The sequence below is a fragment of the Canis lupus genome, chromosome 29 (assembly GCF_011100685.1).
Source record: "Canis lupus familiaris isolate Mischka breed German Shepherd chromosome 29, alternate assembly UU_Cfam_GSD_1.0, whole genome shotgun sequence".
NCBI lineage: Eukaryota > Metazoa > Chordata > Mammalia > Carnivora > Canidae > Canis > Canis lupus.
Window position 1 is genome coordinate 36,024,837 of NC_049250.1, and position 17,338 is coordinate 36,042,174.

Consider the following 17,338-nt stretch of genomic DNA (forward strand, 5'->3'; position numbering starts at 1 on the left):
CGGGGCGGGCGGTGGCGGCGGCCGGGGCGGTCGCGCTCAGGCGCCCCGTGCGCCGCGCTCCATGCCGGTGTGGTGCTGCCGCTGCTCCCTGGCCGGGCATTTCAGGTGACTTCCCTGCCGGGGGCCGCGCGGGGAGGGGGATGCGGGGGGGACGGGGGCCGCGGCGGGGGGGATGCGGGCCGGGTGATGGGGGGGACGGGGCCGGGGCCGGATGATGGTGGGGACGGGGGCCGCGGGGGGAGATACGGGCCGCGGGGGGGACGGGGGCCGCGGGGGGGGGGACGGGGGCTGCGGGGGGAGATACGGGCCGCGGGGGGGACGGGGGCCGCGGGGGGAGGGATGCGGGCCGGATGATGGGGGGCACGGGGCCGGGGGCCGGATGATGGTGGGGACGGGGGCCGCGGGGGGAGATACGGGCCGCGGGGGGGACGGGGGCCGCGGGGGGGGGCGGGGGCCGCGGGGGGGGGATGCGGGCCGGGTGATGGGGGGGGACGGGGCCGGGGCCGGATGATGGTGGGGACGGGGGCCGCGGGGGGAGATACGGGCCGCGGGGGGGACGGGGGCCGCGGGGGGGGGGACGGGGGCTGCGGGGGGAGATACGGGCCGCGGGGGGGACGGGGGCCGCGGGGGGAGGGATGCGGGCCGGATGATGGGGGGCACGGGGCCGGGGCCGGATGATGGTGGGGACGGGGGCCGCGGGGGGAGATACGGGCCGCGGGGGGGACGGGGGCCGCGGGGGGGGACGGGGGCCGCGGGGGGGGGATGCGGGCCGGGTGATGGGGGGGACGGGGCCGGGGCCGGATGATGGTGGGGACGGGGGCCGCGGGGGGAGATACGGGCCGCGGGGGGGACGGGGGCCGCGGGGGGGGGACGGGGGCTGCGGGGGGAGATACGGGCCGCGGGGGGGACGGGGGCCGCGGGGGGAGGGATGCGGGCCGGATGATGGGGGGCACGGGGCCGGGGCCGGATGATGGTGGGGACGGGGGCCGCGGGGGGAGATACGGGCCGCGGGGGGGGGCGGGATGCGGGCCGGGTGATGGGGGGGACGGGGGCCGCGGGGGGGATGCGGGGGGGGCCGGGGGCCGGATGATGGTGGGAACGGGAGCCGCGGGGGGGTGGGGGTTGGGGGGGAATGCGGGCCGGATGATGGTGGGAACGGGGGCCGCGGGGGGGGGGATGCGGGCCGGGTGATGGGGGGGACGGGGGCCGCAGGGGGGATGCGGGGGGGGGACGGGGGCCGGGTGATGGTGGGAACGGGAGCCGCGGGGGGGTTGGGGGGAATACGGGCCGGATGATGGGGGGGCCGCGGGCCGCGGGGGGGAGGCGGGGGTGGGACGGGGGCCGCGGGGGGGGATGCGGGCCGCGGGGGGAGATGCGGGTCGGGTGATGGGGGACGGGGACGGGGACGGGGGTGGAGATGCGGGGAGGGGCGGGGGTACTGCGGGAGGGACGGGGGCCGCAGGGGGGCTGCGGGGGGGACGGGGCCGTGGGGGGATGTGGGCCGCGGGAGGGATGTGGGCCTGGTGATGGGGGGGACGGGGGCCGCGGGGGGGGTGGATGCGGGCCGCGGGGGGGCGACGCGGGGGGGATGAGGGCCAGGTGATGGGGGGGTGGGGGCCGCGGGGAGGGATGCAGGGGGGCACGGGGGGAATGCGGGCCAGGTGATGGGGGGCACGGAGGCCGCGGGGGCCGGGGACCGGCGGGGGGAGGCCGGCGGGGGGGTGGATGGAGGCCCGCGGCGGGGATGCGGGCCAGGGGCCGGTGGGGGGTGGGGGGGGCCGGGGGCCGGGGCCGGTGGCGGTGGGGACGAAGGCCGGCGGCGGGGGTGCGGGGGCCGAGGGGCCGGGGCCGGGGCCGGCGGGGGGAGCGCTTCCCCGCCCCGCAGCCGTGGGAGGCCGCGACGTGCAGAGTCGGGGTCGGGACCGAGACCGGGACGCGTGCGGCTGGGGAGCGAGCGCCGGGACCGCAGGGGCCCCCCGGTCCCTCCCCGCTGTCGCCCCCTCTCCGCCTCCCTCCCTCCCTCCCTCCCTCCCCCTTCCCCGGGACCCCGAAAGCGGGCAGCCCCGGAGGAGTGGCTTCCTGCGACCTGCGACCTGCGACCGGAGAGCGGCGCGAAGCCTCCGCGAGGGGCTGGCGGGCTCCCCCGCGCGGGGCCGGGCCGGGCCGGGACGGGACGGGCCGGGACCGGGCGGCCCAGGCGCGGTGACCGGGCGGCAGGCGGGGGCGCTGCTGGACCCGCCGAGCCCCGTCCCGAGGCCCGAGGCGCTGGCGGCGTAGCGGGCGGTGGGACCGACGGAGGCGGCCGGGACTCCCGAGGGCGGTCCCTGCGCCAGAGCCCGAGGGTGCGAGCCGGGCGGGCGGGGCGGGCACTGACGTCGGCCGCGGGAGACCCGAGGCCCTGGAGGAGGTTTACCCCAGTGGTGAGAAGTGTCCGCCTCCGCGAAGACGTCCGCACATTGTTTTACTTTACATGCATGAACGTGCCAGAATAATGATATATGACATCTTCATCGAAACGTGAAACTCCGATCAAGAGGGTTTTTTAAAAAAATATTTTATTTATTTATTGGCGAGAGGCACAGAGAGAGGCAGAGGGAGAGGCGGGCGCCCTGCAGGAGCCTGATGCGGGACTCGACCCGGGTCACGACCTGAGGACCCGAGCCCAGGGCAGACGCTCGGCCACTGAGCCCCGCACCGAGCCCCCCCCGGGGCCCCAGATCGGGAGTTTTAGAATTGGATTCCGTCGCTAGAATTCGGGTAGCCCTGAACTTGGACGTAAAGAAAGGTCCAACCGAGAACTTGAACCAAATTATAAAATGCCTTTCAATTATGAACGTAAGCAACAGGTCCCAGAGTATTTGTGACTTTGTCACCAGTAAAATTCACATTTTCATGCCACAGTTGCACAGATCTAGAAATACTGTACGCTTATTTCTTAAAAATTACCGTAATTACACATAACCTAGCTTGTTTAATACAATAGAGAAGTGCAAATAGACGTCACAAGTTGACATTTTACGACTGTATTTTAATGTAATTTGTTTCTTTGTAAATCCTATGTATCCTTTATTTGTTTAATGATAATATTTAAGGAAGAGGCTCAGAGGTTTCACCAAATTGCAGAGGCGTATACGGCACAGAGAAGGTTCAGAACTCCTGTTTTAATAGAAAGCAACTGTGTCCAGGCTTGCTCAGCTTCTCAGTGAGTTTTGTAGGGGTTTCTAAGTCCTGGATATTAAAAAAAAAAAAAAAAAAAGATGTCCCATGTAATAAACTGCTGGATTTTAAGTTTTAGGCAACTTTCTTTGTTGACTACTTGACAGATATTGGTTTGAGAGTATCAGATCCACTTTGGGGAGTTTTTCTCTCTCATGAAAACTTGTTAAATGGAAGCCCTTGGAGAAATGAACATGCCTTTCAGAAACTGCTGTCCAAAAGCCTTTTGCCCGCTTTTGGTGTAGTTGAACTCTAGGGACACAGACTGGGATTCATATCCGTTCATCCAACCCTAGGCTGTGGATACCATATGCTTATCTCTTTGTACAGAAGTTTGGAGAAGGAGATGACAAAGTAGTTGGTATGTTTCAATCTTGAGGGATAAAGGAAACCGAGCCTTACTAAGTCACAGGATGAAAATTATGATTAATAAGCCATATTTCCTTTGTAAAAATAGCTATATTGTATCTCAGATTTTAAAAATAAAACATATAAGGCCTATTCTTTAGGAAAGTCTTTATGATTTACTTAGGCTGGCTTTTTTTTTTTTTTTGAGCAATTTTATTAGGAACACATTTGTTTTTAAGATTTTATTTATTTATTCATGAGAGACACAGATTTTATTTATGTATTTGCGAGAGGCACAGAGAGAGGCAGAGACACAGGCAGAGGGAGAAGAAGCAGGCTCCACTCAGGGAGCCCAATGTGGGACTTGATCCCGGAACTCCAGGATCACACCCTGGGCCAAAGGCAGGCACTAAAGTGCTGAGCCACCCAGGGATCCCCAGGAACACACATTTTAAAACAGGTTGTGACAACCTGTATCTTTTGGATCTCGTGTAATATCAGAAAAGAATAGGTTTGTGCTAACTGTCCACTGACTTTCTAGTTGTCCACTCATTGTTCCAGACCCACAGTTTTGTAAGATGAACAGTGTGACTACTTCATTTGTGTCGTTAGAACTTTTTATATATATATATAGTAGTATCAATTCGGTGACAATTTATTTATTTATTTATTTATTTTTTAATTCGGTGACAATTTAGAATCATGCTTCTAAAGACTATAAAAATTCAGATACTAAGCATCTCATTTGAGTTTGAGTGATCATTTAAAGAAGTATTGCTAGATGTGAGAAAAGTCTTTTTGTTACCCAAGTTTTATCCCTTGTGCCATCCTCTTAAATTTGTTCCAAGACTGGACTATAATATTTCAAGAACAAAAGATGGAAGTTCCCTAAAATCTTAAATATCAGATAGTCTTTATGCTTATTAGGGTAGCTGTTTCCCATGTGTGCAAAGTGCTGTTTACTATTTCCTAAAATGTAATTATATATTTTTCTTAGTGTCCCAAATAAAGGAAAATATTTTTTTTTATTACTCAAAATACTTGTTTTAAAACTAACATTCATCAAATTGGATATCTCAGGTAGAAATTGAAACTGTCCATAGACTGTGATATAGTATAAACATATTGTAAGACATGTGCAGTAATACTGAATTATAACTTAGGCTCTGAATTTTTTAGGAAAATTACTTACTAGAAGGCTTTTGTTTCATTGTTGCTTTATGTAAAACCAGTGAACCATACTTCTTTTTTTTTTGTTTGCTTCTCTTGATTCTGTTTTTCATCTGTTAATCCATATTAAATTTATTAAATACCATCCAAGTTTATTACAAATAGTTAATACCAATATTATAGATTATATGCATATTACATACATACCAATAATATTATAGGTTATATACATATTATGTATGTACAGATTATACTAGATTATACTGATAACCACTAGAAAATGAGAATAAATTACTTACACTGTACAGATAAGCTAAAACTTTGGCTCTACTTAATGTATTAGAGTCTTGGAATAGACTAGAGTTAAATTGTTAGAGGCCCACACCCAAAACCTACTAGACCTAATAAATGAATTAAACAACATTGGAGAATACAGCATCAAGATACAAAAATCAATCCAACTTTTAGACACTAACAATGAACAGTCTGACGATGTTAACAAATACCATTTACCATCAAAAAGAATGAAATACTTATTCCTAAGTCTTAAGACTTGTACACCAAAAACTATAAAACGTCATCGAAAAGAATTAAAGAAGGCCTAAATAAAAGCAATCCCATGTTCATGGATTGGAAACCTTGGTATTCTTAATTAAAATGGCAATAAGCTTAATTAGTCTATAAGTTTAATGCAATCTTATCAAAATCCTAGCAGCCTTTTATGCAGAAATGACAAGACCCTAAAATTCATAAGGAATTGCAAGGAACCCAGAATGGCCAACACAACTTGAAAAAGAACAAAGAGAATTCCCACTTCTTAATTTCAGAATTTACTACAGAGAAACAGTAAGCCAGATAGTGTGGTGCTTGCATAATGATTAACATAGATAGGTGGAATAGAGAGTTCAGAAATAAATCTTTATATTTATGGTCAGTTGGTTTCCCATGGGTTCACAAGACAAAGGGGAAATTACAGTCTTGTCAACAGATGATTCCAGGACAAATGGATATTCACAAGCAAAAGAATGGAGTTGGACTCTTACACTTCAAAATGTGTGATATGAAAATTAGCTCAAAATAGAAGAAAGACATAAACCTAAAAAAAACTAGATCTATAAAACTTATAGAAAAGAGGAGTAAATCATGGTGATGTCAGATTAGGCAGTGGTTTCTTAGACACCAACAGCACAGTAGCTAAAGAAAAAAATCAGACTTGATGGAAAATCAAAACTTTTGTAATTCTGAAGATGACAAAAGGAAAGACCTTACCCACAGAATGGGAGAAAATATTTGCAAATCATACATCTGATAAGGAACCTGTGTGCTACATATATAATTTTTAAAGCCCAACAATAAAAAGCCCAATTTGAAAGTGGGTGGAAAATATCTCTACAAAGAAGGTAACACAAATGGCTAAAAAGTATGTGAAAAGGTGCTTAACATGATTAGTCATTAGGGAAATGCAAGTCAAAACTGCCGTGAGATGTCACTTCACACCAATGAGGGTAGCTACAAAAAGATAGGTGTTGGTGAGGATGTGGAAAAGCTGGAGCCCGCATATTGCTGGTGCGAATGTAAAATGCTGCAGCTACTTCAGAAAACATCTCGGCAGTTCCTGAGGTGTTAAACAGAGTTTATGACACAGCCTTTGCATGTACTTGTAGGAGAAATGAAAACATTTATCCACACAGAAATTTATACGGGAGCATTCACAGCATTGTTTGCACAGCCAAGAAGTGGAAACAACTCAAATGTTGATCAGTTTGTGAATGAACAAGCTGTGTTCTGTCTATACAGTGAAATATTACTTAGGCATGGAAAGAGAGGAAGTACCAGTAGATCCTACACCATGGGTGACCCTTGAAAATATGCTAAGTGGAAGAAGCTTGACACAAAAGGCCACATAATGTGTGAGAGGTTCCATTTATGTGAAATTTCCAGAACTGGCAAGTCCAACAAGATGGAAAGTAAATTAGTGGTTGCCAGTAGCTGGGCAGGGGTGGGGTTGGGGGAGGAAGACTAGAGAATGAGTTTTAATGGGTGCTGTAGTTTTCTGCTAACTTAGTTTATTCCTATTAACTTAGTTTTTCACTTTTAGGGTGATAAAATTTTTCTGGAATTAGTAGTGCTGATTGCAAAACCTTGTGATTGCACTAACAACCCTGAATTGTGCACTTGAAAAGGAGGAAATGTTAAGGTCTGAGAGAAACATCTCTTTGATTAACCAAAATTTAGAGTGATTATCATTGAAAAAATAATTTCCTGGGTTATATATCTGGGAACAAGAGCGTAAGGTTGTCGGAAGAGACTGACGATGAGCTGTGCATTTTCCTTTATCGCCACCACCATGTTAGGCCTTAGCATCCAAAAGGACTTTGATCAGAAGTGTCCACGGGAAGCTGGGGGATCTGTCCTTGGCGCCCATTGAGGAGAAACACCAGAAATGGGCCTGGTGTAAGAACACCTGACTTCTGTTGCCAAGAAGCATCGGCAGCCTGGGTAACTCGCGTACCTGGATCTGCTCAGAGAAGCCGTTGGAATGATCGGAAAGGGATGGATTGAGCGTGAGGCCCTTCTCCCAGGAGCAGGCTTCCGCGTGCAGAGGGGCCTTCCTTAGTAGACCTGTCCAGGGGGTGCCCGTTCTGGCCCCGCCAGGCCACCACCGTCAGAGGAGTCCAGATAATTGGGGTGGACGTTAGCGTATCCCAGAGACCGCCACTGTCATAGGGCAGCCTGTGACCCGGGGAGTCTTAAGGAAGCGGAAATTTTGGTCTTTGCTTCATTCTTCCCATTTTTCATTCTCCTCTGGGATCCGTGAGTCCTGTGCAATAACCGATGCACCTCGTGTTTATCATTTTGGGAGCAGTAGTAAGCACCTGAACCCGTGCGGGCCCTCAGTTTAGTATTTCCAGGTACTGGCCTGCTGCTGACTATGTAAGCATGAAAACTAATTTGGGGATTCTGTTAGGAAGGCGTCACTAGTGTAGTGAAGCACGTTGACTGCGTTTGGAGGCCACTCCGTCCATTTCATGAGCTTGTCGGGATGCTCACACCAGCTTCTAGGGTGGCCCCTGGGAAAGGAGGTAGATTGGAAATCGAGATAAAGATGTTTCCATATTTCAACATCTGAAAATCAATAAGATGAATAAAAAACTTCATTTCTTTTGCCAAAATGCACAGTTTGTAATACAGAAGTACAGTTCGCTTTTCCTTAAAATATGACTATTTTGTTCCTATTATATTCCTATAATATGTTCCTATTATATATTCCTATTATACTGCCTCTAGTGCACTTACCTCTTTATTAATGAGGAAAAAAAAAAGAGAAACTAGCCATTCTGGGGAAATCTCAGAGAATTGTAAAAATCCCCAATACAATGCTGTCTCTCATCTTAGCTTCCTATTTAGAACGTGTGTGGGACTTGCCTACATGGTACTACGAGACATTAGCAGCTATTTAGGATTTCTGACGTTAAAAATGGTACAGATTGACAGATAAGCTAAGCTACTAATTTGAAAGCATCAATCGGAAGGATTTTCTTTTCTCCTTTTATGGAACTATTGAATATTTAAGGGCCTAAAGAAAATCTGAATAAAGACAGGTTTTTTATAAAGGCTATAATGACTCTATCTCTTGTTTTTTTTTGTTTTTTTTTTTTTAAGAAACTATAGTGACACTGAAACCGAAGGAGAGATTTTTAATTCCTTAGTGCAATATTTTGGTGATAACTTGGGACAGAAAGTTAAAGCTATGCCATTAGTTGAAGAAACTTCTTTACTGGAAGATTCATCGGTGACTTTGCCTGTGGTAGTAATAGGTAAGTACTGCATTTGAACTCTTAAAATTACAGTTATGATCCTTACTACTATATATGCATAGTTACATGGCGCACGTTCTTAGGATCATATTGAAAAGTATTTTTAAGTTTTCGATATGCTTAAGTACCCAATAACCAGATCTTTGGAGAGACAGTAATTGGTTTATCTGATACTAGATTCTGTATTAGAATGTAACATTTTTTTCCTGAAGGATTGCTGTTACCCTATTCTGTTAAAATACTAGCAGTTGGGTTAATTGCTAGGCTAGTGTCATGGCCGTGATGATAACCAAGACTGTTAGAGCCCTGTACCCAGCATGCAGTGTACATTACTGGATTATGCCTCACAACCCTCTTTTGTGGGGGAAATAATAGAAGTTGAGTAACTTGTGCAAGTAACTAGTTCTCAGGAATGAACGGCCTGGTACTCGGCAGTAGTATGCATAATGACCGTAACCATAGTGATTTCATCCTATATCCTTCGTACCACCTCAACAGATAGGCATATAAAATACTAAAAGTTAAGCTATAATGACCTAATTACTTCAGAATTATAGATGTAATTTTTATGATTTTGTTTCGTTGCATGTTTTTAACTGTTACATATGTCTTGCATCTGATAATCAGACTTAAGCAAATCAGACAAGTACCACGGTGTGGAGCAAGCTGCCAGAAAGAATTATGGGGCATCACGTACCTGGATGGCATATAGCTTCTTTAGCTTCTTTGATAGCCTTTTTTTTTTTTTTTTTTTAAGATGTATTTGAGAATGAGAGAGTGTGTGTTCCCTTGCAAGGTGGGAGAGGGAGAATCTCCAGCAGACTGTGGTTCCTTTAGTCTGGGAGCACTGACCCACCGAGCATGGAGCCCGACACGGGGCTCGATTCCTCGACCCTGAGATCTCATGACCTGAGCCAAAAATCAAGACTTGAATGTTTAACTGACTCAGCCGCCCAGGTGCCCTTGATGGCCTCTTTCAAAATTAACAGGAAGGAAGGAAAAGTCTTGTCCTTGGACGTGTGGTGGATACAGTAAAGGGAGGGAGGAAGGAGGAGGAAAGGCAGTAAGCAGATAGTTCTGCCCTGGATTTCTCTCGAAGGGTGAGGATAGAGATGATGGTGTTTGTAGAAGTTCGCTTCCAGGATATCTCAGGGCTGCGCTTGGTGTTCCAGTTTCTCCTGTTAGTCCAGCACTGGTTTTTCATCCTGGATGTATAATCTCCTGTACCCACAGTTATAGTATCCTACAGAAGAGTTTCACTGCCCTGAAAGTCTTCTGTGCTCCTCGTATTTATCCTGTCCCTCAACCCCCAACCCCTGGCAGTTACTGGTCTTTTACTGTCGGTGTAGTTTTGATTTATCTAGGATATCATATTCATGGAATTACACAGTATGGAATCTTTCCATCCTGGCTTCTTCCACTTAATAGTAGGTCTTACAGATTTCGTCTTTGCATGGTCTGATAGCTCATTTCTTTTTTATCGCTGAATACCATTCCATTGCATGGATGTTTGAGTTTGTGCGCTCATTGGAGGGCATCTTGGCTGCTGCCAGTTTTTGGTAATTATGAGTAAAGCTGCTGTAAACATGCATGTGTAGCTTCTTGCATAGCCATTAAGTTTTCAACTCATTTGGATAAATACCTAGGAGTATGATTGTTGGATTATATCTTAAAACTGTTTAGCTTTTTAGGAAACTGTCAAACTGTCTTCTAAAGTGGCTGTCATTTTGCATTCCTAACAACTATGGATGAGAGGTCCTGTTTCTCTAAGTCCTTGTCAGTATTTGGTATTGTCTCTATTTTGAATTTTAGCCATTTTGATAGGTGTGTAGTGGCACCTCATTCTTTTAATCTGCAGTGCTGTAATCGTACCCAATGAGCATCTTTTCATATGCTTGTTTGTCATCTGTGTATCTTTGAAATGTCTGTTCAGATCCTTTGATTAGATTGTTTATTTTCTTGTGGTTGAGACTCCAGAGTTCTTTGTTACATTTTGCAACTATTTTCTCCCAGTGTGACTTATCTTTTCACTCTCTTAATAGTGTCCATTGCAGAGCAGAAATTTTAAGTTTCAGTGAAGTTCTGTTTATCACTTTTTTTCTTTCGTGGATCCTGCTTTTACTGTTACAGCTGAAAACTTACCAAGTTCAAGGTCACCTAGATTTTTCCCTATTTTATCTTCTAAGTTTTGTAATTTTGTGCTTTATATTTAGGTCTGTGATATTTTGAGTCAATTTTTGTAAAAGATGCAAGGTTAGTATTTAACTTCATACTTTTGCATATGGATGTCCAGTTCCACCATTTGTGGAAGAGACTATCCTCTCTCCGTTGGCTTGCCTTTCCTCCTTTGTCAAAAATAAGTTGGCTGTATTTGTGAGGATCTCTCTGCGCTCTCTTCCATTCCACTGATTTGTCTACTCTTTTTTTTAAATTTTTTTTATTTATTTATGATAGTCACAGAGAGAGAGAGAGAGAGAGGCAGAGACACAGGCAGAGACACAGGCAGAGGGAGAAGCAGGCTCCATGCACCGGGAGCCCGACGTGGGATTTGATCCCGGGTCTCCAGGATCGCACCCCGGGCCAAAGGCAGGCGCCAAACCACTGCGCCACCCAGGGATCCCTGATTTGTCTACTCTTTAATAATTTCCACACTGTCTTGTAGACTGGAATTTTATGGTACAACTTGACTCTGGATGATGTTGGTCCTGACTTGCTTCTTCAATATTGTGCTCACTATTCTGAGTCTTTCACCTTTCCATTTAAACTTCAGAATTAGTTTGTATCCACAAAGTCACATGCTGGGATTTTTACTTGGATTGCATTGAAACTGTAGATCAAGTTGAGAAGAGCTGACATCTTAACAATATCGAATCTTATTCATGAACATCACTTTGGGCTCATTCCTCAGAGTTTTGTGGCTTTCCTTGTATATATCTTATACATATAGTTACCATCTTAAATATATATAATTGGATCCATAACCCAAGTTAAGTAATCTTAACACAAACTAAGCAGTGTTGTGTATTTAATTTCAAATGCCACTTGTTCATTGCTGGTATATAGGAAAGAACCTGGTTTCTGTATGTTAACCTTATATTGTGCAATCTTGATGTTAGTTCTAGGAGTTTGGGGGCCATTCTTTGGAATTTTCTGCATAGAAAATCATGGCTATTATGAACAAGGACAGTTTTATTTCTTTCTAGTCTGTATTTCCTTTTCTTATTGCATTAACTACGACTCCTAGTTACGGTGTTTGTTGAGTAAGAATGATGAGAAGAGGGCAGCCTGGGCGGCTCAGTGGTTTAGCGCCGCCTTCAGCCCAGGGTGTGATCCTGGAGACCTGGGATCGAGTCCCACATTGGGCTCTCTGCATGAAGCCTGCTTCTCCCTCTGCCTGTGTCTCTGCTTCTCTCATTCTCTGTCTCACGAATAAATAAATAAAATATTTTTTAAAAAAAGGAATGATGAGGGGATCCCTGGGTGGCTCAGCAGTTTGGCACCTGCCTTTGGCCCAGGGCGTGATCCTGGAGTCCCGGGATCGATTCCCACGTCGGGCTCCCAGCATGGAGCCTGCTTCTCTCTCCTCCTGTGCCTGTGCCTCTCTCTTTCTCTCTCTACATCTATCATGAATAAATAAATAAATTTAAAAAAAAGGGAATGATGAGAAGAGACATCTTTGTCTTGTTCTTGATCTTTGAGGGAAAGCATCTAGTTTTTCACCATTAAGTATGATGTTAGCTGTAGGTTTATTGTAGATACTCTATCAAGTTAAGGAAGTATCCCTCTATTTGAGTTTGCTGAGGTGTTTTTGTTGTTGTTGTTGTTTTACCATGAAAAGGGTTGGATTTTGTTAAGTGCTTTTATCTGTATTGATGTTATCATGTGATATTTATTCTTTAGTTTTGTTTCTTTGTTTTTGATTCAGGGAAATTAGCTCTTTCCCTTAGATCTTAACTTCACTATTTCTCATTTGTTTTGAATTTTTATGAAGTCAAATGGTCTATTTTCCTTTCTGTCTTTTGAGTTTTGTATCATGCTTAAAGCCTTGCCACTCCAGCACTATAAGTAGTAGAAGTAGTAATCCATTTTCTAATATTCTTATGACTTTACTTCTCATATTAATATCTTTGAGCTTATTTTATTTGGGGCAAAATATTAGAGAATAGAACAAGATTTTCTTCCTGATGGCTAACCCTTATCCCAGTTGGATTAAATTTTTGGTAGATGGAGCTAATAGAGAAATGGAAACCCAGACTAAAGGAACCACAGAAATGGAAATAGTTCACCAGGGTTCAACAAAAAATCCAGTTTGGTTTTAGTTTAAACATATAAAAATATAGGAAGATACTATTAGAAAATGGGTTTGGAAAGATGATTGAAACCAAAACATGGTGAGCTCTGGGTCATCAGAAGCAAACAATTAAGACTTTCCAAATGGAGAGGGTAGTATGATGAGGAACTTTGTTTTTTCAAAATTCATCTGAATGTAAAATGTGAAATGATTTTGGAATAGTTGTATCTTTAGGACAAACTTTTGTCACTTAGGACTTTGTCTCCTGAGAGTCTAGGAATGACACTAAAAAAGACAACTGAGTGGATATAGTGACTGAATAGATTTAGAATCAGAACCTGATTAATTAAAGATTTTGTTAGCATCAAACTTGGCGAGTGGATAGGATGTAAAGAAGAGGGCACCTAAATGAAGGAACTCATGAATATGGTTTTGAACACATTGTGATTAAATTATTAGTAGTTCAACCAAGTGGAGTGAAGAAGTGGCATCTGGAAATTTGGGATCTATAATTTTGGGCAAGAGGCCAGCCTGCAGGTTTAATTTGGGGAGTCAGTAGCATAGAGACTTAAAGCTTCAGATAGATGAGAAACCCAAAAGAAAATGGAGAAGACAAAAGTCAGTATCTTATGAATACTTGGTTTTAAGAGTTTAGAGAAGGAAGACAAATAGTAAGGGAGAAAATGGATCTTGGAGAAAGGCCAACGAATAAGAGTTATTGAGACACATGATGCGCCTCTCTCACCTTTTTTTTTTTTTTTCTACTAGGAAATGGACCCTCAGGAATCTGCCTTTCCTACATGTTATCAGGCTACAGGCCATATTTCTCATCAGAAGCAATACATCCAAATACAATCTTACATAGTAAATTAGAAGAAGCAAGACACCTTTCCATTGTTGATCAGGTATTCTCTCTTCCATGTCCATCTTTTTGCTTTTTTTTTTTTGTTGTTTTGTTTTGATACTCAAACAAGGTTGGCTTTCTACTTATATAAGTATTGTATTTCTCAGTTGAAAATCCTTTCTTCTGGATAACATTGTCTGTCATTTTTACTTTCAGTTTGTAAACATGTTCTGCCAAGTGTCATCTGTTTATTTTTCCTGAATCGATCAGAGCAGAATTTCCCACATTATTTCCTGGTGGGAGCTCTGACAGGTGCTCTGTGTTCAAATAAGTTTGGGATGTGCTGGTTTTTGTTACTGGAATGCTACAGTGGATGTACCAAAGCATATTAATGCATTAAATTAATCTTCAAGTTTTGTAGTAAAAGGATCTAAATATTTTTGGTGAAATCCAGTCTTTTCCTATATTCATTTTGACCAAAGAATCTATTAAGGTCTCAAGGAACATCAGTGTTTTATAGCAACAACACTCTGGGAAATGCTGGATTAGAGTAATGGCTTCCACTGTTGCAACAGCTGGGGTTGGTTTGTCTTTATTTTCTTGTTTTTTCCTTGAAACTCTACCTTTTTTCTGTCTTTTTAAAAAAAATTCATTCAGGACTTAGAATACTTGTCTGAGGGCCTTGAGGGCCGATCATCCAATCCAGTTGCAGTACTTTTCGACACACTTCTTCATCCAGATGCTGACTTTGGGTATGATTATCCCTCTGTTTTGCATTGGAAATTAGAACAACATCATTACATCCCTCACTTAGTTCTTGGTAAAGGTCCACCTGGTGGAGCTTGGCACGTGAGTATCTTTTTCTTAGTATTTTAGCGTATGTGAGTAATTACATATCATCTTGATAAGACCATTTGAATTCTGAAACATTATGATCTACATTATCATACATTATATATGTTTACCAAACTTTTATCTGAGAATTTTAATGCCATTCAATAAAATATGGGTAATGAGAAATTAAGCCAAATTTGATTACCAGGATAGTCTTAGAATATAAACTTCTCTATACTATTTTATAAGAACTATAAGAAAATATTTCAACAATGTTTTGCATAGTAAAAAGTTTTAAATTCATTTTAGACTTTATAAAATCTCACACAGTATTTCATACCAATACCCATTATTTCCCAGTGTTTTCAAGATCTTAAGTGAAAAATTGATTGTAAAAGAAGGAAGTTGTATTTATCTGCTTGGCTGCTATAATGAAATAACACAGACTGAGTAGCTTAAGCAACGGATATTTATTTCATAATGTAGAGGCTGAGAAGTTCAAGATCAAGGTGCCAGGCTGTTCAATTCGTGTGAGGGCTCTTTTCCTGGTTTGCAGACATCACCTTTCTTGGTGCATGCTCCTTCCTCCCCTCTGCCTCTCTTCTAGTTAGGCCACTTAATCCTATTAGGAGGGCACCACCCTTATGACCTCATGTGGCTCTAATTACCTCCCAAAGGCCATCTCCAATACCATGACACTGGGGGTTAGGGCTTCAGCCCATGGATTTTGGGGGTGACACATTCAGTTCATGGCAGGGGTTAAACCAGAAAATTGATCTACATAATTCAGAGCATTTCCTTAGGGGTCAGGAACGTATCATTTTTCTTTTCCTCCTTGGCCCTTATCAGTTAGTATGGCATCTGATTGAATGCTTATTTGTTATACAAATAAATGTTAAGTAATTTCTGCTATTTTATGAATAAGGATTTCATGGGAATTTTAACATTAAATATCAGATCTTCAGTACAGATTTCAGTTGACTATTCATATATTAGTGCAATGCTGTATGTTTAAATATTTACATTTAATAAGCGACTGTTTTAGGATATTTGAGAACTTTATAGATTAAATATATGTTCAACTCCTCTCCTAATATTAATTCCCCGAATGGTAACGGATAGCAACTAACAAATTACCCTGCGCCCTTTGTCTTAAGTGTTTATATTTGTGCTAATGGTGAGTAGCATTGTTAAACAGTATTTCTTGAAAAACATAACGCATTATGCTTCTCTAAATTCCTGAAGTTTTCTTGTACTTCTCTTTTTTGCTTAGAAAATGTACAATGATCTCTGTTACTTCATTTCTTTCCCTTATTTATATGAAAGTCAAACCCTAGATAAGCCTTGATTACTAAAAACACATTTGAATCAGTGGTAAAGCTTGAAATGTACTGAAAATTTGCTGAATTTTTTTCATGCATCATATATGATACCCACTAGAAGAGGGATATAAATAAATGATATTTTAGCTTTTATCCATTTTTCAAGCATCACTTCTATGAAGTTACTTGACTTTTCCGGGGGCATAATTATTTATTCCCACCTCTGCATTCCATACCTTAATCTTCAGGTTCTCGACCCGAGTACTGTTTGTCGTTATAGACAGCCCCCCCCCCCACCACGCCCCGCCATGCCTCATATACATCCTAGTTAACCGTGGTTATTACTCAGGATGTAGGCCCCCTAAGTCACTTGTCCTCTCCCAGTCATTCCTGAGTAGTTCTCTGCTGTTCTCGTGACCCAGTGGCTCACCTCTCCTCACCTCCAGACTCTAACCGTGGACCCCTACAACTCCATTTGCTAATAAATAAGCTTCTGTATACTCTTAACCACTTCAGTTATGAGCTGCTTTCACTCCCTTCCTTGAAATCTTGTTTTCCTGAAGATACCATTCTCGCTGCAGCTCCCTGAGTGGAGTTTGTTCACTCTCTCACGGCCCCGTGTCCTGTCAGGTTGACTAGTGACATCGGTGTTCTCTTTATTCCGCATTGCTCTTCCGTCGAAGTTCCTGTTCCTTTGAACAAGCTCATGCCTGGCCCCTCTACCTCCCGGAATGTTCCCATCAGCTGTTGAATCTGTGGCTCCTAAGTCACGGTCTGCCGTTATATCCCAGGTTTTATTGTCAACTTGAGTAACTTTACATACGTGACACAAGCAACATCTTAACCTCTTAGTCTCTTAATCGCTTCATTCTCAACAATCTCTGCCATTCCTCCTTGGATACTAACTCCAGCGCCTCTACAGTAACGACTCAGTGAAAATCTAAATTTTCAAATATCTTACTTTATGAACACAACTTTTTATTCTTCCAGCTGCGTCACCCTATCGAATCTTCACACACAGAGTTTGAAGCTCTGATCTTAACCCCCTTACTTACCCAGCTTAGGTTCGTAGTTTAACAACCATTCTCCTTAGTTCTTTTGACCCATTGTCCTTCTGTCACATGGGCTTGACAAAAAAAAGCAATTCATAAAACTGTCCACTTTATCTTTTCCTCTACTTGGGCTATTAAACATTGCCAGACAAAAAAAAAGGTCCCACAACTGTGAAAAGTATTCTCCAACCTCATTTGGGTCCTGAACACTACTTGGTAATCCTTTGATATTTCTTTTTTAAATGTTCTTCTCAATTCTCAATCCCTTTTTTTCCCACCTTCCTACTTAGGAATACTCTTGATTCTTAGAACACAGAATCCATCAGGATTGAACTTGCATAATTTTACACTCAGACTTGCAAACTTACTTGCATTCATGCTGCCTCTTTGTGTCTTATCCTCTGTCATTGTGCAAGTGGTATCACGTCCAAGCTAACCTTCCA

At 44.4% G+C, this 17,338-nt stretch overlaps 1 protein-coding gene and 1 long non-coding RNA gene across 2 annotated transcripts in view; one reads left to right on the top strand and one right to left on the bottom strand.

Moving 5' to 3' along the window:
• The window catches only part of OSGIN2 (oxidative stress induced growth inhibitor family member 2), a 23,745-nt gene continuing 6,407 nt past the window's right edge, over positions 1 to 17,338 (top strand). Inside the window, exons 1-4 of the mRNA XM_038579704.1 lie at positions 1 to 105; positions 8,398 to 8,552; positions 13,612 to 13,748; positions 14,345 to 14,536. Coding sequence (XP_038435632.1) covers positions 62 to 105; positions 8,398 to 8,552; positions 13,612 to 13,748; positions 14,345 to 14,536 — 528 coding nt within the window. The 5' untranslated portion in view covers positions 1 to 61. The remainder of the gene's footprint in view (positions 106 to 8,397; positions 8,553 to 13,611; positions 13,749 to 14,344; positions 14,537 to 17,338) is intronic.
• The window catches only part of LOC119866741, a 24,588-nt gene continuing 13,564 nt past the window's right edge, over positions 6,315 to 17,338 (bottom strand). Inside the window, exon 3 of the long non-coding RNA XR_005381211.1 lies at positions 6,315 to 7,860. This is a non-coding gene — a long non-coding RNA (uncharacterized LOC119866741). The remainder of the gene's footprint in view (positions 7,861 to 17,338) is intronic.